The following is a 20,045-nucleotide window of genomic DNA, read 5'->3' on the forward strand; positions in this document are numbered from 1 at the left end:
TAGAGTCGTGGAGTGGCCTTGCTTTGTCGCACTTTATCGTATCTTAGTGTAACCTTCTCAGAGCTAGATGTTCTAAGATCGCTTGTGTCCAGGAGGAGGAATAACTTGGCTGTGTCACTCCAACTTGAAATACTGTTGAGGTTTTGCTGTAAACTTGAGAAACTTTCAGAGATAAGGGCTGCTCTTTCCCCCTTTCTTTTAAGCAAACATTTTAGAAGCTGCTTTCAGTGAGTTTAGTACTAGCTCTTGTCTGGAATAACAGTATCAAAATCTAGTCCAGCCACTGGTGTGAAATTGAGAGGCTGTTTTCACAGATCTTCAATGAAAGTGAAAAATAAAACCAATAATTTATAATGTTAGACTTTATGGACATCCAACTGTTGTTGTTAAAACATTCTTCTAAAAAATAAAATATACAGGTAGATGTAGTACACATAGGATTTGCATTATTTTCTGTGAGTATCTCTGCTTAGCAGAGTGGAAAAGGGAACCCTTCTGTACCAGGTCCCTGTTCATTTTACCAGAAACACCTTTGGAACCTCACAGAAATCAAGTGACTTCTGTCTCCCTTGGGAATAAGCATCATTTCAGTTTGCACCATTCTATGATAAACTGTAGTTCCGTGGTAACAGAATATTTCAAAACGTCTTTTGATAAATATGAATAATGAAGACCAGCTTTAAGTGACAAACAAGAGTCACTTGATCTGGAGCATATGTAGGAGTGCTTTTTTTTTTTAAGCTTTTCACAATATGTCCATTTAAGGTCCTCCTGAGCTATTTTTCATTACTGAGTCTATTGAAGCCCATTATGAGATGATTTTGGTAGTCTTCACTCCTCAGCAAGTTCAGCACACTCACTCTCTTTATGCTTGCTCTGTTCCAAATGCGGTCCTGGTCAGCCATAGAGGTAGACAGGCCCCTACCTTCCAGGAGGGTTTACTCACATTCCTTTTACTAAAATAATACCTGTGATTTAATAGGTGTCATCAAAGCTCAGAAGGAAAAATATGTAAAGGGAGAACAGGTCACCACCACCCAGGATTCTGGAGAATTATGACTTTATCCTAAAAATAATGGATTTTAACCAAGATGAACTTTTAATGACAGAATGAAAACCTCATTTGAAAAAGATCAGTTTGGATCAGAAAGAAGCAAGAGTGAGTATGAGGAATCATCCAGAGGAACAAATAGAGGGCATTAGAGGAAGGTGGTGCCAGGGGCAAGGGAGAGAAGTGGGTGTTCTAGAAAAAACCAGGAGGCGGAATGCACAGAAGGAAGGATTGGATGAGGAGGTGGAAGTGCAGTGTCAGCGTGACCAATGGCAAGGAACGCAGGGAGGGGAAAGTGTGGAGGCTAAAGAATGAGGGTCATTTTCATTCTGATTTGGGTTGAATTTCAGGTAGCAGTCCCCACAAACTGATGGGACTGGAGCGTAGGAGAGAGGGAGATGTTGGGAGTTGTAGGTGTAATGTTATTCGAAGCCATTGGAGCAGAAGACCTCACCTAGGAAGAGGGAAAAGTAGGCAATGGGTAAGTGATTTGCACTTATGTGTGCCAGGTGGGAAGAAACTGGCAACGTTAAAGCAGTGACCTAAACAGGAAAGTAAGTGTGACAGGCTGGTCAGGGAAGAGACAGACAGTCTCCTTACACTGAATGTAAGGTGTCCTTTATGATTGGCAACTAGGGGTCATTGGCCATCTTGGCCGGAGCACAGTGCTAGGGACAGAAAGTAGAGGTTGATGGGTGGAGGAGGAGTGATCAAGAAGGAAACGACTGGAGTGGGAAAGTTAATTAGTCTCAGTAATAAAATTGTGCAGGTTCATAACATGGGTGAGAATGAAACAAAATTGCTCAGTAATTACTGAAGCAAACTTATTTTTTTTTTTGCACCAGTTTCTCATGTGAGGAATGACACTATTGACATTAGCTGTTGAGTCAGCATTAGCAATGGTTCTCAGAAAATTTCCAGAAATCTCATAAAGCCCATCTGTCCTTATGAGTGTTACTGCATTGCGTCCACATTCCCCTTAAACTCCAGAGGAAGTGGCACACAGGTAATCTGTTCACCATTCAACAAATACTGCACACCCACTGTGTGCCTGCTCTGGCCCTGGGTCAGTCATCAAGATGGACAGGCCCCTACCTCCAAGGAGGGTGCATTCACATTCCTCTTACCTGTGAGTAGTTGAATAGAATGCTATCTATCAAAGCCCAGAAGACATGAAAACATTCACAGGTTCATCTGTGAATTTCACAGGAAACATGGCCTTTCATAGTAAGTTTGTGTCTGCTAAATTGTACATAAAGAACATTTTAGAAAACAGAGACCTAGAAAATAAATTTTTTTTTTTTAATTTTTTGACAGGCAGAGTGGACAGCGAGAGAGAGAGACAGAGAGAAAGGTCTTCCTTTTGCCGTTGGTTCACCCTCCAATGGCCGCCGCGGCCGGCGCACCGCGCTGATCCGATGGCAGGAGCCAGGAGCCAGGTGCTTTTCCTGGTTTCCCATGGGGTGCAGGGCCCAAGCACCTGGGCCATCCTCCACTGCACTCCCTGGCCACAGCAGAGAGCTGGCCTGGAAGAGGGGCAACCGGGACAGAATCCGGCGCCCCAACCGGGACTAGAACCCGGTGTGCCGGCGCCGCTAGGCGGAGGATTAGCCTAGTGAGCCGCGGCGCCGGCCTAGAAAATAATTATTAATAAATTAAAGAATTAAGTTAGAAATTGCCTTGCTGGAGTTGTTTGCTTTCTTTTCTGATGACTATGAAAACTGGCATGAGCTGTATGATTTTGTTTAAACTATTTTATTTTCTGGGTATATGAATAAGACGCACACAGATCTTTCTGAACCTCATTGTAAATTATTAGAAGCATACATTTCATTGATTTCTCACTAATTGTGCAGGACTCATTTTAAGGAGCTAGACAAGGATGTCATTTCTTTTAGGAGTGAAGCATAAAGTGCTTAACAAAGTAATCTGAACTTCATATGACATCTTCCTAAGTATGTTATGTTCAGTAGATCTGTAATTAGTTTTTCCTAATGAGTTAAGAGGACATAAAGTCTCCTAATTTGAAAGAGGTTTAGTTTCCAGCCAAATAACCAGAATACTTAGAGATTTTGCTGTCGCAGACATCTTGTAAAGACATTTTACAGAGTTAGTTTATAAACAGATTGGAGGATCAGAACTTCACTGCCTTCCTCTGCCCTTGAGAGGCTTTGGGGGCGGGGTGGGAGGGAGGGCGCAGTCAGAAACAGAGAAATAGATTCTGAATTTGTTTCTCCTATGATAGAGGAGCATAGTATATCAAGGAGACTGTGTACTCTGCCTATCATCTATTTAAATTCTTACCTATCTTGAAGGGATGTTCAATGTTAACAATTATGCAGTTAGATTTGGAAATAGTAAGAAACTTCAATAACCAACGAACTCATTAGGACTGTCTCAGGGCTGTACATCCATTTGTGTCCCCCATTCCCCCAAAAAAGAAAAAATAATAAAGCTGTGTTTCCTTTGTGGAATTCTCCCCTGAGGGTGAGGATACAGCTCTCTTTCTGCCCTATCTTGAGAAGGAACCTTCTTCGTTTAAATGACCTCTGTGTTAATGCCTTCTGCGCACCTGAAATAACTTGGTCTTTGGCTGCCTTTCTTGTTTTCACTCGTATTAACCCTTTATGCTTGCAGCTGGTTTCTACAGATTCCAAGTCTGTTTATTGCAGCAAGAAGTATCATAGTTTCAACCTCAGAATCCCATATGTACTGTTGCAAAATTGATCTTTAGCTGTTACCCATGGGGCAGGTCAGATTCTCCTAATCCTTGACAGGGTTTGCAACTCCTTCACATTTGTCTAGTAGGAAATGTGCCTGTAGTTGGTTTTTATGTCAGCTGTGCAGGGCATGGGTATGCGGTTGTTAGGGAGGTGTAGGAGTCACTATGTTTCACTCATTTGCTGGGTTGATTCTAGTGATCATCAAAAGCCCTGCAGTAAGTGCAGATTATTCCTGATGTGCAGTTGAATTGAGGCATTGATTGTTCTGCGATCACAACGGGAAGTGGCGTGATAAAACTGCAGAAACCCTGGGCTCTGATCCTGTCACCAGCTGTGTAATCTACAACTCACTTTTACATTCAGACCCTGGCCGTAAAATCCCCAATAGCCTGAGACTCAGTAAAAGGACAAAGGTTGGATTTTTTGTGACTCAAATCATATTTTAAACTAACCGAAAAGTTTGATATTTAGAACACTCTTACACTGAAATAAATTTGTATAGAGTAAGGATTGCAATTATGAGGTTAATAATTGGCTGTGTTACTAAATGATGTATTTGGAAAGTTCATATTAGTAAATTGAAAGTTTCTTAAGGCCGGCGCCGTGGCTCACTAGGCTAATCCTCCACCTAGCGGCGCCGGCACACCGGGTTCTAGTCCCGGTCGGGGCGCCGGATTCTGTCCCGGTTGCCCCTCTTCCAGGCCAGCCCTCTGCTGTGGCCAGGGAGTGCAGTGGAGGATGGCCCAGGTGCTTGGGCCCTGCACCCCATGGGAGACCAGGAAAAGCACCTGGCTCCTGGCTCCTGCCATCGGATCAGCGCGGTGCGCCAGCCGCAGCGCGCCAGCCGCGGCAGCTATTGGAGGGTGAACCAACGGCAAAAAGGAAGACCTTTCTCTCTGTCTCTCTCTCTCACTGTCCACTCTGCCTGTCAAAAAAAAAAAAAAAAGAAAAAGAAAGTTTCTTAAGCAATGTGCTATTTTTTTATCTGTTTCCAAATTTGCTAACAAGGACTAATGAGTTTAGAGTACCATGCCCTCCATTGCAGTAGCTGTTGTTGTTTTACATTACTTTTAGAAACTTACCGCTTAAGACATTTAAAAATAATAACAAAGAATCATTCTCTGAAATTTTTTATGTAAAATAAATAATATCATGCCATTTTTAAGTTTAATGTTTAAGAGTTTGTATCAAACTGTGCATGACCAAAGGAAATGAAACAATCTGTACAAGCTTATGAAAAGTGACAGTTTCGGCCAGTGCCGTGGCTCACTTGGCTAATCCTCCGCCTGCAGCGCCAGCACTCCGGGTTCTAATCCCAGTTGGGGCGTCAGGTACTAGTCCCGGTTGCTCCTCTTCCAGTCCAGCTCTCTGCTATGGCCCAGGAGGTCAGCAGAAGATGGCCCAAGTGCTTGGGTCCCTGCACCCACATGGGAGACCTAGAGGAAGCACCTGGCTTCTGGCTTCGGATCAGCGCAGCGCCGGCCGTAGCAGCCATTAGGAGAGTGAACCAACGGAAGAAAGACCTTTCTCTCTGTCTCTCTCTCTCACTGTCTGTAACTCTCTCTCTTTCTCTCTCTCTCACTGTCTAACTCTGCCTGGCAAAAAAATAAAAATAAAAAAAAAATAATAATAAAGAAAAGAAAAGTGACAGTTTCCTGCTCCATTCTTTCTACACTAGCACCCGTTCCTAGGAGCAGCCACTTCCAACTGTTCCTGCCCCTGGTTAACCAGGTAGTCATTTCACCCAAGGGTGAAATCCAGCCAGAACCCACGTCTGTTGCCATCTAGTTGTTTGCAGCGTAGTGTCTCTGGTTTGATTGGTGTTCTGCCCATTAAGGGTGCTAAAACTTAATTTCATCCCTAGTTATCTTTATGAATATCGACAATAAGTTTATCCTATATTTGTCTGGATTAATTGACTTAAGCCATTGCCTATCTTATACTGCAATGATGGGCATTTCCATATTCCTCCCTCTTCTTTTTAAAAATAATGTTATTGAAAATAGGCCGGCGCTGCGGCTCACTAGGCTAATCCTCCGCCTAGTGGCGCCGGCATACTGGGTTCTAGTCCCGGTTGGGGCGCCGGATTCTGTCCCGGTTGCCCCTCTTCCAGGCCAGCTCTCTGCTGTGGCCAGGGAGTGCAGTGGAGGATGGCCCAGGTGCTTGGGCCCTGCACCCCATGGGAGACCAGGAAAAGCACCTGGCTCCTGGCTCCTGCCATCGGATCAGCACAGTGTGCCGGCCGCAGCGTGCTGGCCGCGGCGGCCATTGGAGGGTGAACCAATGGCAAAGGAAGACCTTTCTCTCTGTCTCTCTCACTGTCCACTCTGCCTGTCAAGAAAAAAAAGTTATTGAAAATAGCCATATGTCATACAAATCACCCATTAAAAACGTAGAATTCAGTGGCCTCAATATATTTCCAGGGTTGTGAAGCCAACTTTAGAATATTTTCATCAGCTCCAAAAGAAAGTCTTCACCACTCAGCTCTCACACTTCGAATATACCCTCTCCTGTAATCTGTTTTTATCTCTGTAGATTTGCCTGTTCTGCCCATTTCATATAAAGGGGGCCATAAAATGGGTGTTGTTTTCGAATGGCATTTTATTTATTTATTTATTTATTTTTTGACAGGCAGAGTGGACAGTGAGAGAGAGACACAGAGAGAAAGGTCTTCCTTTGCCGTTGGTTCACCCTCCAATGGCCGCCGCGGCCGGTGCACTGCGGCCGGCGCACCACGCTGATCCGATGGCAGGAGCTAGGTACTTGTCCTGGTCTCCCATGGGGTGCAGGGCCCAAGCACTTGGGCCATCCTCCACTGCACTCCCTGGCCACAGCAGAGAGCTGGCCTGGAAGAGGGGCAACCGGGACAGAATCCGGCGCCCCGACCGGGACTAGAACCCGGGGTGTTGGCACTGCAAGGTGGAGGATTAGCCTAGTGAGCCGCGGCACCGGCCTTGAATGGCATTTTTAAAGTACACATATTAGTATTCACAGTTAATCCTTCTTGTAGCATGTAGCAATATTACATTTCTTCTTTTTTAAAAAAGATTTATTTATTTAATTTGAAAGTCAGAGAGAGAGACAAAAGGAAAGAGAGATCTCCCATCTGCTGGTTCACTCACCAGATGGCCACAATGGCCAGCACTAGGCCAGGCTGGAGCCAGGAGCTTCTTCCAGGTATCCCATGTGGGTGGCAGAGGCCAGAGCAGTTGGGCCATCTTCTGCTGCTTTCCCAGGCTATTAACAGGGAGATGGATCAGAAGCAGAGCAGCCAGGACACAAAGTGGCACCCATATGGGATGCCAGCACTTTAGGTGGTGCCTTTACCTGCTACACCACAACTCCAGCCCCTCCACTTCTCCTCATTGCTAAATAATATTCCATAATAGAGGTATGCCATATTTGCTTACCCATTTATTTTTCAGTTAATAGGTATTTGGCCATTTCCAACTTTTGGGTAAGATGAATAATGCTGCTATGTGTATACATTAGTATCCACATATTTGTGATTGGTATACAAATATTTGTGTGTGTGTTCTGTAGTTTTTTTTTTTTTTAAGATTTATTTATTTACTTGAAAGAGTTACAGAGAGAGAGAAGGAGAGGCAGAGAGAGAGAGTGAGAGAGCTCTTCCATCTTCTAGTTCACTCCCCAGTTGGCCTCAGTGGCCGGAGCTGTGCCAATCTGAAGCTAAGAGCTAGTAGCTTCTTCTGGGTCTTTCACGCAGGTGCAGGGGCCCAAGGACTTGGGCCATCTTTTGCTGCTTTCCCAGGCCATAGCAGAGAGCTGGATCGAAAGTGGAGCAGCCGAGACTCGAACTGGAGCCCATATGGGATGCTGGGCGCCACAGGCAGAGGATTAACCTACCATGCCACGGTGCCATCCCCCAGTTATCTTCTTCATCACGCTGGCACGGCAGGCGGCAGCTTTACCCACTATGCCACAGCACCGGTCCCTGCTGTGTTCTACAATAACTCTGTATTTTAACTGTTTATGGAACTGACAGGTTGTTTTCCAAAGCAGCCACACTGTTTTACATTCCAGCAGCATGTATGAGTGGTGGTTTCTTCACATTCTCACCAACACTTATTGTTACAATATTAGAGGCATCAGGGTGTGTGTGACAAGGTGTCTCCTTGTGGCTTTGATATTATTTTCCTGAAGGCCAATGATATTGAGAATCTTTTCGTGTGTTTATTGGCCATTCATATATCATCTTCAAAGAAATGCCTGTTCAAATCCTTTACTCATTTTTAAATTGGGTTGTCTTTTTTTATTATTGAATATAAGATTTTTATGTCTTTTAGATGTAAGTCTCATCAGTTTTATGCAATGGCATGAATGTGGTTTATTTCTATACTTTTGATTCTGTTCTTTTGCTTTGTATGTCTACATTTATGCTGGTACCACACTGTCTTGACTACTATAGTCAATACATTTTGTTGGACTTATTTATGTAAAAACATATCTTATTACAGTAACTTAGTGTAACACACTCTTACTCTACTTACTATTGCAGTAAGTTTTTAAATTGTGAAGTATGAGTCTTCCAACTATATTATTTTTGAAGATTGTTTTGGCTCTTCTGGATCCATTGACTTTCCATATGAATTTTAGGATAAGTTTGATTATTTCTGCAAAGAAACTAGCTGGGATTTTGATGGTTAGTATGATGAATGGGGGAAAGTTATAAAAGGGCCTGTTCCTGAACATGTGGCTCTCTTGGCTCCTCTCGTCTGCTCTCCTCTCCTCCTGTCTCTCTTCTCTCTGCTCTCTCTCTTCTCTCCTGGCTAGCTCCGCTTCTCTCTCTCTCTCTCTCTCTCTCTCTCTCTCTTATACTCTCCTTCTCTCCCTTTTTCCCTCTTCCCCCTTCCCTCCAGCCTGCTGGTTTTCCCCAATAAACCCTTTCCCTTAAAAAAAAAAAAAGTATGATGAATGGGGAATATTTCCCTGTTAACAATATTAAATCTTCCAGTCCATGAATATGGATTTAATTCCATTTATTTGAATTTACTTTCTTTGTTCTGTGGGTTTTTTTTTTTTAAATATTTATTTATTTGGAAGCCAGAGTTACAGAGAGAAGGGGAAGAGACAGAGACAGAGAAATCTTCCATCTGCTGGTTCACTCCCCATATGACCACAGTGGCTTAGGCTGGGCCTAGGCCAGACCAAAACCAGGAGCCAAAAGCTTCTTCTGGGTCTCCCTTGTGGGTAGCAGGGGCCAGAGCCCAAAAGGGATGCTGACATTTGTAGGAGGAAGCTTTACCTCTTGTGCCACAATGCCAGCCCCTGTTCTGTAGTTTTAAATGTACAAGTCTTGCCCTTGGTTAAATTTATTCCTAAGTATTTTTTTTTCTTTTCGGTATTTATTGTAAATGGAATTGTTTTCTTAATTTTATTTTCACTTTGCTCATTGCTACTTTATAGATGCACAATTGAGTTTTGTACATTGGTGTGGTGTCCTGAAACGTTGATGAATGCATTTATTCTCATAAGTTTTTAATGGATTCTTTAGGATTTCCTATATACAACTTTATATAAATAGAAGTAGTTTTATTTCTTTTCCATTTTGAATATTTTTAATATCATCTTTGGGAGTTGTCCTGACTAGAACCTCCTACAAAGTTGAAATAAAGCAAGTTGTAATCATGTCCCCTTTGCTTTTTTAAAAAAAAAATTTATTTATTTATTTATTTGAAAGGCAGAGTAAGAGAGAGAGGGAGAAACAGAGAGAGATCCCTCCCATCCACTGTTTCACTCTCCAAGTGGCCACAACAGCAAGGTCTGGACCAGGCCAGTGCTGGGAGCCAAAACTCCATCCTGGTCTCTCACGAGTGGCGGAAGCCCAAGTATTTGGGCCATCTTCCACTGCCTTCTCAGGCTCATTGGCAGGAAGCTGAATCAGATGTGGAGCAGCTGACATGCCGGCATAGCAAGCAGCAGCCTAACCCACTGAGCCACAACACTGGCCCCTGCCTTTTATTTCGCACTTTACTTCTTTAGTTCTTGATAACGTAATTGTAACGGTAATTGAGTTTTCCATGCTTTGTCTATATGCCTCCTTAAAAAATTGAAAACAGTAAACAATATTTAAAGAATTAGACTTGTAAATATCTGTCATTATTCAATGTGCTTGATTATGTTTATTTTCTATAATTCTAATGCTGAAACTCCTAGAGCTCTTAAGGAATATTCAAATATGTCCTCTACCAGTACTCAAAATCATGCAGCATTTTAGTATGCTTCATATTTTTAGCATACCTTAATTGTACAGACTTCCCCACAAGGTTGTTCATTGTTTTTTTTTTTTTTTTTTTTTTCTTTTTTTTCTTTTTTTGACAGGCAGAGTGGACAGTAAGAGAGAGACAGAGAGAAAGGTCTTCCTTTGCTATTGGTTCACCCTCCAATGGCCACCGCGGCCGGCGCGCTGCGGCCGGCGCACCGCGCTGATCCGATGGCAGGAGCCAGGTGCTTCTCCTGGTCTCCCATGGGGTGCAGGGCCCAAGGACTTGGGCCATCCTCCAGTGCACTCCCTGGCCACAGCAGAGAGCTGGTCTGGAAGAGGGGCAACCGGGACAGAATCCGGCGCCCCGACCGGGACTGGAACCTGGTGTGCCGGTGCCGCAAGGCAGAGGATTAGCCTATTGAGCCGCGGCACCAGCTTTTCTTTTTTTCTTATTGGAGGAAGAAATCAAACCTATGTCATCATCACTATATCCTGTATATTCTCCAACTTCTGACTTATTTTCTTAACATTTACTTTATCTACTCTTCTTGACTTCATGGGAATGCACTGATAATTTTTTTTTTAAAGATAAGATGTCATGGTCTATTGATACACATGACACTTAAGATGCTATTGGGAAATTCACGACACAAAAAAGAATAAAGACTGTGCCAACTGTAATAGAAATTTCATAGGTTTCAAGAAGAGTAGGTATGAAACCTATGAAATTTCTATTACAGTTGGCACAGTCTTTATTCTTTTTTGTGTCATGAATTTCCCAATAGCATTTTAAGTGCCATGTGTATCAATAGACCATGACATCTTTAAAAAAAATTATCAGTGCATTCCCATGAAGTCAAAACATAAAAAGAAAGGTAATGTGGACCGTGGATTATATTGTAACATTGCATGGATTGGCAAAGCATTGTTTATTACGCATTGTCTCTGTAATTGCATAAAAAGAATACATACCGAGGGAGCTGGTATTTAGCTTAGCCTGCATCCCCTATCAGAGTGCCTGAGTTCAAGTTCTGGATCTGCCTGCAGACCAGCTTCCTGCTAATACAGACCCTGGAAGGAAGTGGTAGAAGTGGCGATGGCTCAAGTGATTGGATTCCTACTGCCCATGCAGGTTGTGAGCTTTTGGGTAGTGAACTACCAGTGGATAGGAATGTGCATTTGTGTGCAATCTCTCTCTCTCTCTCTCTCTCAAAAAAATTTTTTAAGAAAAAGAATACATGTTGACATTACCAGATTAAGGACTGGTTACAATATTTGAAACTCCTAGGAAAGTAATGGTTTGAACAACAAAAAACGTTAAAGCACACCGTCTATCACAGCAGAATACATTTACAAATTTCAAAACATAAAATGAGGTTGCAACCAGAAGTCTCCAAGTAGTGCGTTTGTTAGGAAAGCAGGTAAAGCTGTTTACTGATGGAGAATTAATTTGCACTTGATTATAGCAGAAAAAGAAAGGAAATGAAAATGAAATTGTTTCACATTGCTTTAAGTGAGAACAAGGCAAAGGATTTTGAGTGGGTTCCTTGGCTCTTGAAATTAAAGATACTGATCACTTGTTGAAATTTATTAGAAGACTGATGTAATAGAAGATATTTATTTATTAGAAGATTTTTTATTTTATTTATTAGAAGATATATATTAGTCATTAAATGCAATGACTGAAGAACAGCCTCTGTGAATAGTCTATGTGAAATAGCTACAGGCAAGGAAGTTTTCAAAGAAGTTGAGAAAATAGCAATTCAATATAATAAAAGAGGAAATCTGCCAAGAAATGGAAGCTTGATGGGTAAAAATACCTGTGATCCAAAAAAGGCTAACTTGAGCAAATTTACAAAACTTGTGTATTTTGTGGAAAATAGTTGAATCTAACATGTTGCTGAAGCAGCGGAGTAAACCATGAGCTTCATTTGTGCTTGTGGATACAGCCGTCATCATCTACTTTTGTCAGATACAGAAGCTGAACAGCCCGACTTCCCCCGTGACGGGGCAGTGAGGCAGCTTGTGTAGCAGCAGAGTTCTGCACAACTTCAGAGTTTAGAGCTCAGGCCATTCTGAACAAGAAGAGTCTCTTTCAACCACTGTTATTGAACTTGAATGACTTTGGAAATTAGCTTTTGCAACACAGTTGATTTGTTTCTTGATGAATGTAACTCAGAACTACAGGGCAAAGCTGCGTTTATATTAAAAAAAAAAACAGAACTATACATACTATATACTATATAAATATATATTCCCTGTGCTTCAGAAATTAAAATGTGAAATCTCCACCCCTAAAGAAATGTACCAGATCTGTAGCAGATATATTTTCTGAGCTCAAACTACAGTTCTAGTACTGTCCTTCTGTCATTTTATGGATTTATACTTCTTTAAAACAATGATTTTACAACATTGGGTCTCCAGTGAAAAGGAGATAAACATAATTGCCATGTTGAACTTTTAATAAAAGAGTCATAAATATGGGTTTGTTTGGGTTTTATGGATAACTTTATGTTAGCTGAAAATTCTGTTTTGCTCCTAAGCTCGAGACAGACTCCCCTTTAATATAATCGATTGTTTGGATTTTTGCAGAAATTTTCCATATGAATTCCATGAGGTGTGATTTTTCTCTGGTTAGGTTGTTTTGCATAATTAAATTTGACACTTTGTTCATAAAACAAACAAAAAAAATAAAACAAAACTGAGACTCATTCATTGTCTCAAGCAGTGGCCGCAATATTGAGGGCTCCCCTCACCTCAAGAAACTCCAGTCTGGTAGAGAGATATGGACAGTTATAATGAGTGTCATGTGGTAATGGAGAAGTGTTCCAGTGCTGTGGAAATGGAAAAAAAGTGTTTGAATTGGATCTTAGAAGCAGAAGTTCACTGGGTCAGGACTGGCCGTGCAAGGCAGAAGGAGCAGCACCTGCTGTGCATGGAAGGGTGAGAGGTCAGAGAAGTGTTTGTGTAAGGCTGTAACTATTAAGAGTGTAAGGAGTTGCGTCTGGGATGGTAAAGTATGGCCAGATTATGGAAGGGCCCCGTGCAGTGTGCCCTGAAAATCTGGTTTGGGATGCAAATCTCAGGACAGGTTGCAGTAGACTTGACTCATAATGAGGGGACCATCACAGCTTACCAAGCCTGTTACTTCTGGTTTGATAAGCCAGCCTAGCTAACATGAAATTTTCCATCTGCTTTCTGATATCTCCCCTTTGCTCAGTGTACTTGCGATAGAAGACCCCATTTATAAAACCTGGCCCTTGCGCACATTGAATTGAGACTGAATTGAATTGAAAATGCACTTACTGGTTTGGGATTTTAGAAGTCTTCTTGAGAGGCAAAGACTTTTAGGAGGTATTAAAATGATCTGAAAGGGCAAAATCACATTTGATTTTGTACTCACCAGCTGTCAATGAGCATTTATGATTCTCAGAAACTTTTAAAATTCTGTTTTTCAGTGGACAGAAGACTGCAGAAAATCAACTTACCCTCCTTCTGGACCAACGTGAGTAAACCTCACATGATCAAAACTCACTTTGACCTTTATGGGGGTTTTTCTTTATGTAATCTCAAATAAAAATAAAACCAGTAATGAATAATAAGCAGATCATTTCCTTTATCCCAAGACAAAAGTCTCTATACTCTGTATTTGGCTAAGAACCTGGACAAATATTAAAATACTCAGTGATTAAAATGCCCATTTCTTGTCTATGAAAGTCATAGGAAATACAGGTGTGTCAATTCTCCATTAAATTCCTCTGTCTACTACTAAGCATTTTTCTCATCTTTGACAGATGCAAGCCAAGGCCTGTATTCAGACTGACTTGAAATTTTCTTTTGTCCCTGGAAATAAATCACCAAATTATATTGGAATAAAAAAGCACAAGACCACTTATGTAAAAAAAAAAAAAAAAAGGTCAAGAAATAACCTTGACATGAAAAAGGAAAGCCATTGAGGATAAAACAGGATTGGAGAAAAGAAGAGCAAAGATCATGTTCAGCATTGCTTTTAGTCTAAATTTTGATCTTTCCACATCCTCTGTGGCTAAATGGGCCTATAAGAATGACACGACAGTAGAGCATAGGCCCAGTGTCTACAGAATGTGGCAAAGAGGGAAGCGGCCTGGGGAACAGGAGTATTTCCTTCCCTTCTTCCCTCTCACTGAACATGGCCTGCTGAGGTAGCGGAGAGCAGGAATTGATACCAAGGTGATTCTGAGTTTTCTTGATGTTCCAAATCTCTCCCTCTCTACCTCTCTTTACACACACACATACACACACACACACTCTCTCTCTCCTCCCCTTCTCTCTCTCTCTCTCTCTCTCTCTCTCTCTCACACACACACACACACACGTGGTATCTGGAAATAAACTAGCAAATTATATTGGAACAAAAGCACACAAGACCTCATATGTGAAACATTCAAGAAATAAACTGATATAATGGCACTACTGAGAAAAAACAGAATTGGAAAACAAAAGAAGGGCATTCCAAATATATATATATATATAGTTGTCTAATATATATATATTCCAAATATATATATATATAGTTGTCTAAATTCTATATTCTAAATAGCCTCTAGTCCAATGTCTCTAGGATACTGAACTATCACCCCTGTATCCCTGAGTCCCATAGTGTGTTTCTTTTATGCTGTTCACTGAGTAATTAGCATCTGTGTCCTCTTTGTATCTGTTGTACCACTTGGAATGGTGGGTTCAGGCAACGTGATTGATATTATGATGACCTAGACATAGCAAATGCTAAGTCTCGGAAGTGATTAAATGATATTTACTGTTTAGTAAAGTAGGAAGCTCTACCATGGTAATTGCTGTTGATTGAGTACCAATTACTTCTGGTTGAGTGAAACTGTATTAACCTAAATTCTTTGGATTTACTCACCTTTATGTAGAAAGAGACAAGTACCAGGCAGGAAGTAATTTAGAGCTAACCAATTTCCATGTATTTCTCAAGCTAATTCACATTCCAGTGTTCTTTTTAAGGGCTTGTTTAAAGGCCTTTTTTTTTTTTTAAGATTTATTTATTTATTTGAAAGTCAGAGTTACACAGGAACAGGAGAGGCAGAGAGAGAGAGAGGTCTTCCATCCACTGATTCACTCCCCAATTGGCCTCACCGGCCGGAGCTGCACTAATCTGAAACCAGGAGCTTCTTTCAGGTCTCCCATGTGGGTGTACGGGCCCAAGGACTTGGGCCATCTTCCACTGCTTTCCCAGATCATAACAGAGCTGGGTCAGAAGTGGAGCAGCCAGGACTCAAACCTGTGCCCATATGGGATGCCAGCACTACAGGCAGTGGCCTTACCCGCTACGCCATAGTGCCGGCTACTAAAGGCCTTCCTTTCTGTCACCACTGAGACTGGCCTTCAGTATCTCACTGATTGCATCTCTTGGATGGTCTCATTGCCCAGTTTGGTGAACATTTAATGAGTATCTTCCATGGTTAAGGCCCCTTTTCTTCCTCCCTTTTATACATACTTTTCATGTCTCTGTGAAGCAATAGCTGTGCAAACTGTAAACCTTCCCTGATTGGGCATTTGACTGGTTCCTTGTTGCTTTGTGTGTGTGTGTGTGTGTGTGTACACATAGATGTGCATGTACAAATGTTCACATATATACACCTAAACACATACGTATTTGTCCATGCACTTAACACACTTAATGTCTGTGTTTCTCTCCTTGCATTGGCATTTCTGCTGGGTTTCTTCCAACCTTACTAGCCTGGTTGCCTACACAGAAATCCTCCTCTCTGCTCAGGTCCTGCTCTGCTCTGAACTATAAGTGGATCTTGAGACCTGGGGAAGAAGTGTGGTGTCCATGTACCTTAGAAAGACAGTCAGTCTTCCTGAACCAGTGAGGCCATCCTTTTCATCCAAGTGCATGGATTTTGGCAGCATGCTTGGGCAACTGGGAGGGAGGGCAGAGACACCTGTTCATCCAGCGTGACCTGTCAAATCTAGCTGGAGATCAAGGAACTGATAGCCCATCACCCCTGTATCCTTCTTAATCCCATTAAGCATTTCTTTATTTCTGCTCATTGGGTGTTAAACATCTGCTCTTTTATTTGTTTGTCTGTGTTGTGTCACTTGGTCTAGTTTCCAAGCCACCTGGGGAATCATGTGGGGTCAGGACATAAGACAGGTATTATGATGACCTGGACTTAGCACATGCTAAGTCTCAAAAATGATTAAGTGGTATTTGCTGTTTGTAGTAAAGTAAGAAAACATACTGTAATAGTTATTATTGAGTACCAGTGCTCCTAGATATTTTTTCCATATTTTATATAATCCTCACTGCTCTCATAGGAGATACTGTTTTTTTTCCATAGGAAGTTGAAATGTAGGTGTACAGTGCTGAGATATTTTACAAGCATATGTAATAAGAGATAAAATGTGGGATTATGGTTAAGTTTAAGATGTTAAAGTAATTCTGTTAGAATAAGCAGTTATCTCAAGCATTCTGATTAGCAGAGGTTTGATTTTGGAGAGGCCTCTGGAGTCTTACCATCCCCACGTGGTTGAGATCCCCTATTGTAGTGATCGGATTGCCTCTCTGTTTCCTCTTTGAAACCTTGAGCCTTTGGGGCCGATGCTGTGGTGTAGTGGGTAAAGCCGCCGCCTGCAGTGCCAGCATCCCGTATGGGCACCGGTTCGAGTCCCAGCTGCTCCACTTCCGATCCAGCTCTCTGCTGTGGCCTGGGAAAGCAGTAAAAGATGGTCCAAGTATGGTACAAGTCCTTGGGCCCCTGCACTCATGTGGGAGACCTGGAAGAAGCTCCTGGCTCCTGGCTTTGGATCAGCACAGCTCCGGCTATTGTGGACAATTGGGGAGTGAACCAGTGGATGAAGAATTCTCTCTCTCTCTGCCTCTCCTTCTCTCTCTGTGTAACTCTGACTTTCAAATAAATAAATAAATAAATCTTTAAAGAAAAAAAAAGAAACCTTGAGTCTGTCCCAGACTCTAGCCTGAAAAAGAATTGGGAATTTATGGCAGATAGAGTGGTATGATTGGGTTTTGTGGAGTCTTGTCAGGGGAGGAGCAAATGATTGGAATTTAAAAGTAGAATACATTTTACAGTAGTGCTACCAACATGCATAGCTCCAGGGGCCATTGATTTGTCATTGCTACTAGACATGGAAATGTAAACCCATGATTGAGGAAGGAAGAGTTATGTAGTATCTGCCCACCATTGGTAGGAACAAATAACTGAGTTATGGGACTGAATTTTGAATATGAAATTATAGTCAGAAATGGAATTTGTTGGAATGAAAAGTTGTTTTTCTAGATTTTAAGTAGAATAGTATTTCATTCATATGGGTATCAGGTGCTAAGGGAAGTGGGAAACTTAAAACTGCTTTCAGAAGAACAAAATTCATTCAGTGTGATTTTGTTTAAATGCATGTTTCCAAAACTGAGTGTGTTTTTCTGTCTAACTCGCACCACAAGTGGCTGCTGGTTCATAGTTTTGTAAAACTTTTTACATATCCCGGGACCCCAAGCTTGGCAGTGTTATTTAGAGAACCAAATTATTGTTCATGAAAGTGTACTTACAAATGGAAGTGTACGTATAAACGGAAGCACAATTCATGACTTAGGAGTAACCCATTGCCCCGCTATAGACATAAGTCTAGGTGAAGTTTTCAGAGGCTGTTCATATGGTAGCACACACCAAGGACACCCTGCTTTTCTCTGGAACAGTACAATAATGGATCCAATGTTGTTAAAGCGCCGAATGGCACACTCCTAAAAGCTTTTCAGTTTGGTAACAAGTGCCAGAAAGTCATGATAGAGTTCATCCACCAGATCTCTGATCCAGTCATGGATAAAGGAGTGTCTCACGGTAGTACTGCTGTTTGTAAGACAGAGTGGGGAGCTGGAGAATGGATGTGATAGAATAGGGGGTGGGCTTGCATTTAGTGCAGAAGAAGGAGGAAGAAGGAAATACACACAAGGGAAGATTGAGACAGCAGGGAAAACACTGAAGGCTCTCAAGTCAATCATGGGGAGCTAATGTGTGTTTCTACTCTAGGCCTTAAAAGATGACTTTACCAGGGCCTGCACTGTGATGTAGCGTGTTAAGCTACTGTCTGTAGCACCAGATCCCCTACTGGTGCTTGTTCCAGTCCCAGCTGTTCCACTTCCAGTACAGTTCCCTGCTACTGTGCCTGGGAAAGCAGCAGAGGATGGCCCAAGTGCTTGAGTCCCTGCACCTACATGGGAGACCCAGATGAAGTCCTGGCTCCTAGCTCCTGGCTTCAGCCTGGCCCAGCCCTGGTCATTGCAGCCATCTGGGGAGTGAACCAGTAGTTGGAAGATACTCTGTCTTTCTCTCTCTCTGTTTTTCTATCTCTGTGTGTTTATGTGTGTATGTGTCTCCCTCTCTCACTATAACTCTGACTTTCAAATAAATAAATCTTTTAAAAAAATTGACTTTACCGACAATGATTTGGCAATAATGTTAGGCTATCTCAGAGAGCATTCTGGTACTGAGAAACCAGTTGGAGAAGTGTCTAAGCCTAGACTGAGTATTTGTAGATATATAGGAGGGGAAAAAAGGCAGGTATTTACTATCAATAATACTCAGATTATAGGTCTCACAGTCCATTCTTTTTTCATGTATTATCAATTCTCATTAACCTCTAGAATGTACAAGTGTAATCCTCTTCTAAGATTTCCAAGATCTATGATTGATTATATGTGCAACATAGAGCAGAAACACTGGGTGGAAAATGAACTCTTTTTTTTTTTTTTTTTTTTTTGCAACTTCTGGTTTGAGTAACTAACATCTATACTGTTACTAAGAATATGTCTCAAATATATCCTTATAGATATAACTGTCTAACCCCCTCAAAAAAAAACACTTTCAACATTTTAAGATGATACATCTTTTGTTGCAGCTTTAGGGGACAAGTTCCATGGTATACCATAAATCTTGATTTACCACCCTACAAAAGATGGCATGAATTGATGGTTGACAAGGCAGCAACGGTATGCTATGATTCTTAAATCCTCTATTTCTGACCTTACTGAATAAAAGTGTGCTTTTTAAAGAATAACTGCTTAAAGTTATCCACTAAAGAGTTTAAAAGTATACCCTTGATACTTTTCTAGCCAGCACAAGGAATAATAGTGGAGGAAAATATGTCATCTAGGAGAGATACAGCTTCTTGCTCCTTTCTGTAGACTTTGCTTTTGTTTCTGTAGATTTTTGAAGCAAAAGAATGAAAATCCCTTCATCTAAGTGACTAAAAGTCAAGTGTCATTTTAAAAATAAATTGTGATTATTTTAAAATATTTTTGAATCTTTTCACTTAATAACAAATATTCTCTATTTGATCTAGCTGTGAATAAGTCAAAAGGTCTACATCCACTCCTGTTATACCAATATTAATCCTAAGGTCAGCACTTCTTTATATATTTTATTGTGTTTTACTTATTTATTTTTCAGGTAAAAGTTCTAGTGAATTCCTTGAAGAATGTAGTAAATGCATTTGTGCCAAGTGGGAAAATTATGCAGATGGTGGATGAAAAGTTGGTAAGAAATTATTTCCTACACACAATATAAATATGCATATACACAGAGAGTTCAAAAAATGCTCTGATATTTATTTAATGGATAATTCAGAAGGTATCTTCTGAGGATCTTAGGCAAATTTGCATTTATTGTAGGTCACTGTGAAAACTTCAGAAGGACTTAAACTCTGGGGATTGGAAAGATTAGAGTAACAGGACATAAAGCATGGGAAATGTTGGCAGTTAACTACTCTCTTGGTGATTTTTGAAAGTCTGGACTCTGGCAGAGCAGAGAACAATATACATATTTCATGAATATGAATATGGAATTTCCTGTCCTCTTGCATGTTTTCATTTTTAAGTCCATTATTGAAAACTTAGTTCCTTTCTTGAGTACTTTGCCTTGGTATCTCAGGACACCCCAAGATTTTTCTAGCTCTAACCAAATAAATATGTTCTGTGGAATCCTTTCATACAGCTACGGCCCTTGAAACTCACTTGGTGTCGCTCCCC

The 20,045-nt window shown here is 41.3% G+C and overlaps 1 protein-coding gene across 1 annotated transcript in view; it reads left to right on the plus strand.

Annotated features, from left to right (window-relative positions):
• Positions 1–20,045, plus strand: part of ASAH1 (N-acylsphingosine amidohydrolase 1) — a 35,697-nt gene that overhangs the window by 2,155 nt on the left and 13,497 nt on the right. The window contains exons 2-4 of the mRNA XM_008250904.5: positions 13,459–13,505; positions 18,917–19,007; positions 19,468–19,554. Coding sequence (XP_008249126.3) covers positions 13,459–13,505; positions 18,917–19,007; positions 19,468–19,554 — 225 coding nt within the window. The remainder of the gene's footprint in view (positions 1–13,458; positions 13,506–18,916; positions 19,008–19,467; positions 19,555–20,045) is intronic.

The sequence above is a fragment of the Oryctolagus cuniculus genome, chromosome 2, assembly GCF_051225735.1.
Source record: "Oryctolagus cuniculus isolate XC-2025 breed Fujian yellow rabbit chromosome 2, ASM5122573v1, whole genome shotgun sequence".
Taxonomy (NCBI): domain Eukaryota; kingdom Metazoa; phylum Chordata; class Mammalia; order Lagomorpha; family Leporidae; genus Oryctolagus; species Oryctolagus cuniculus.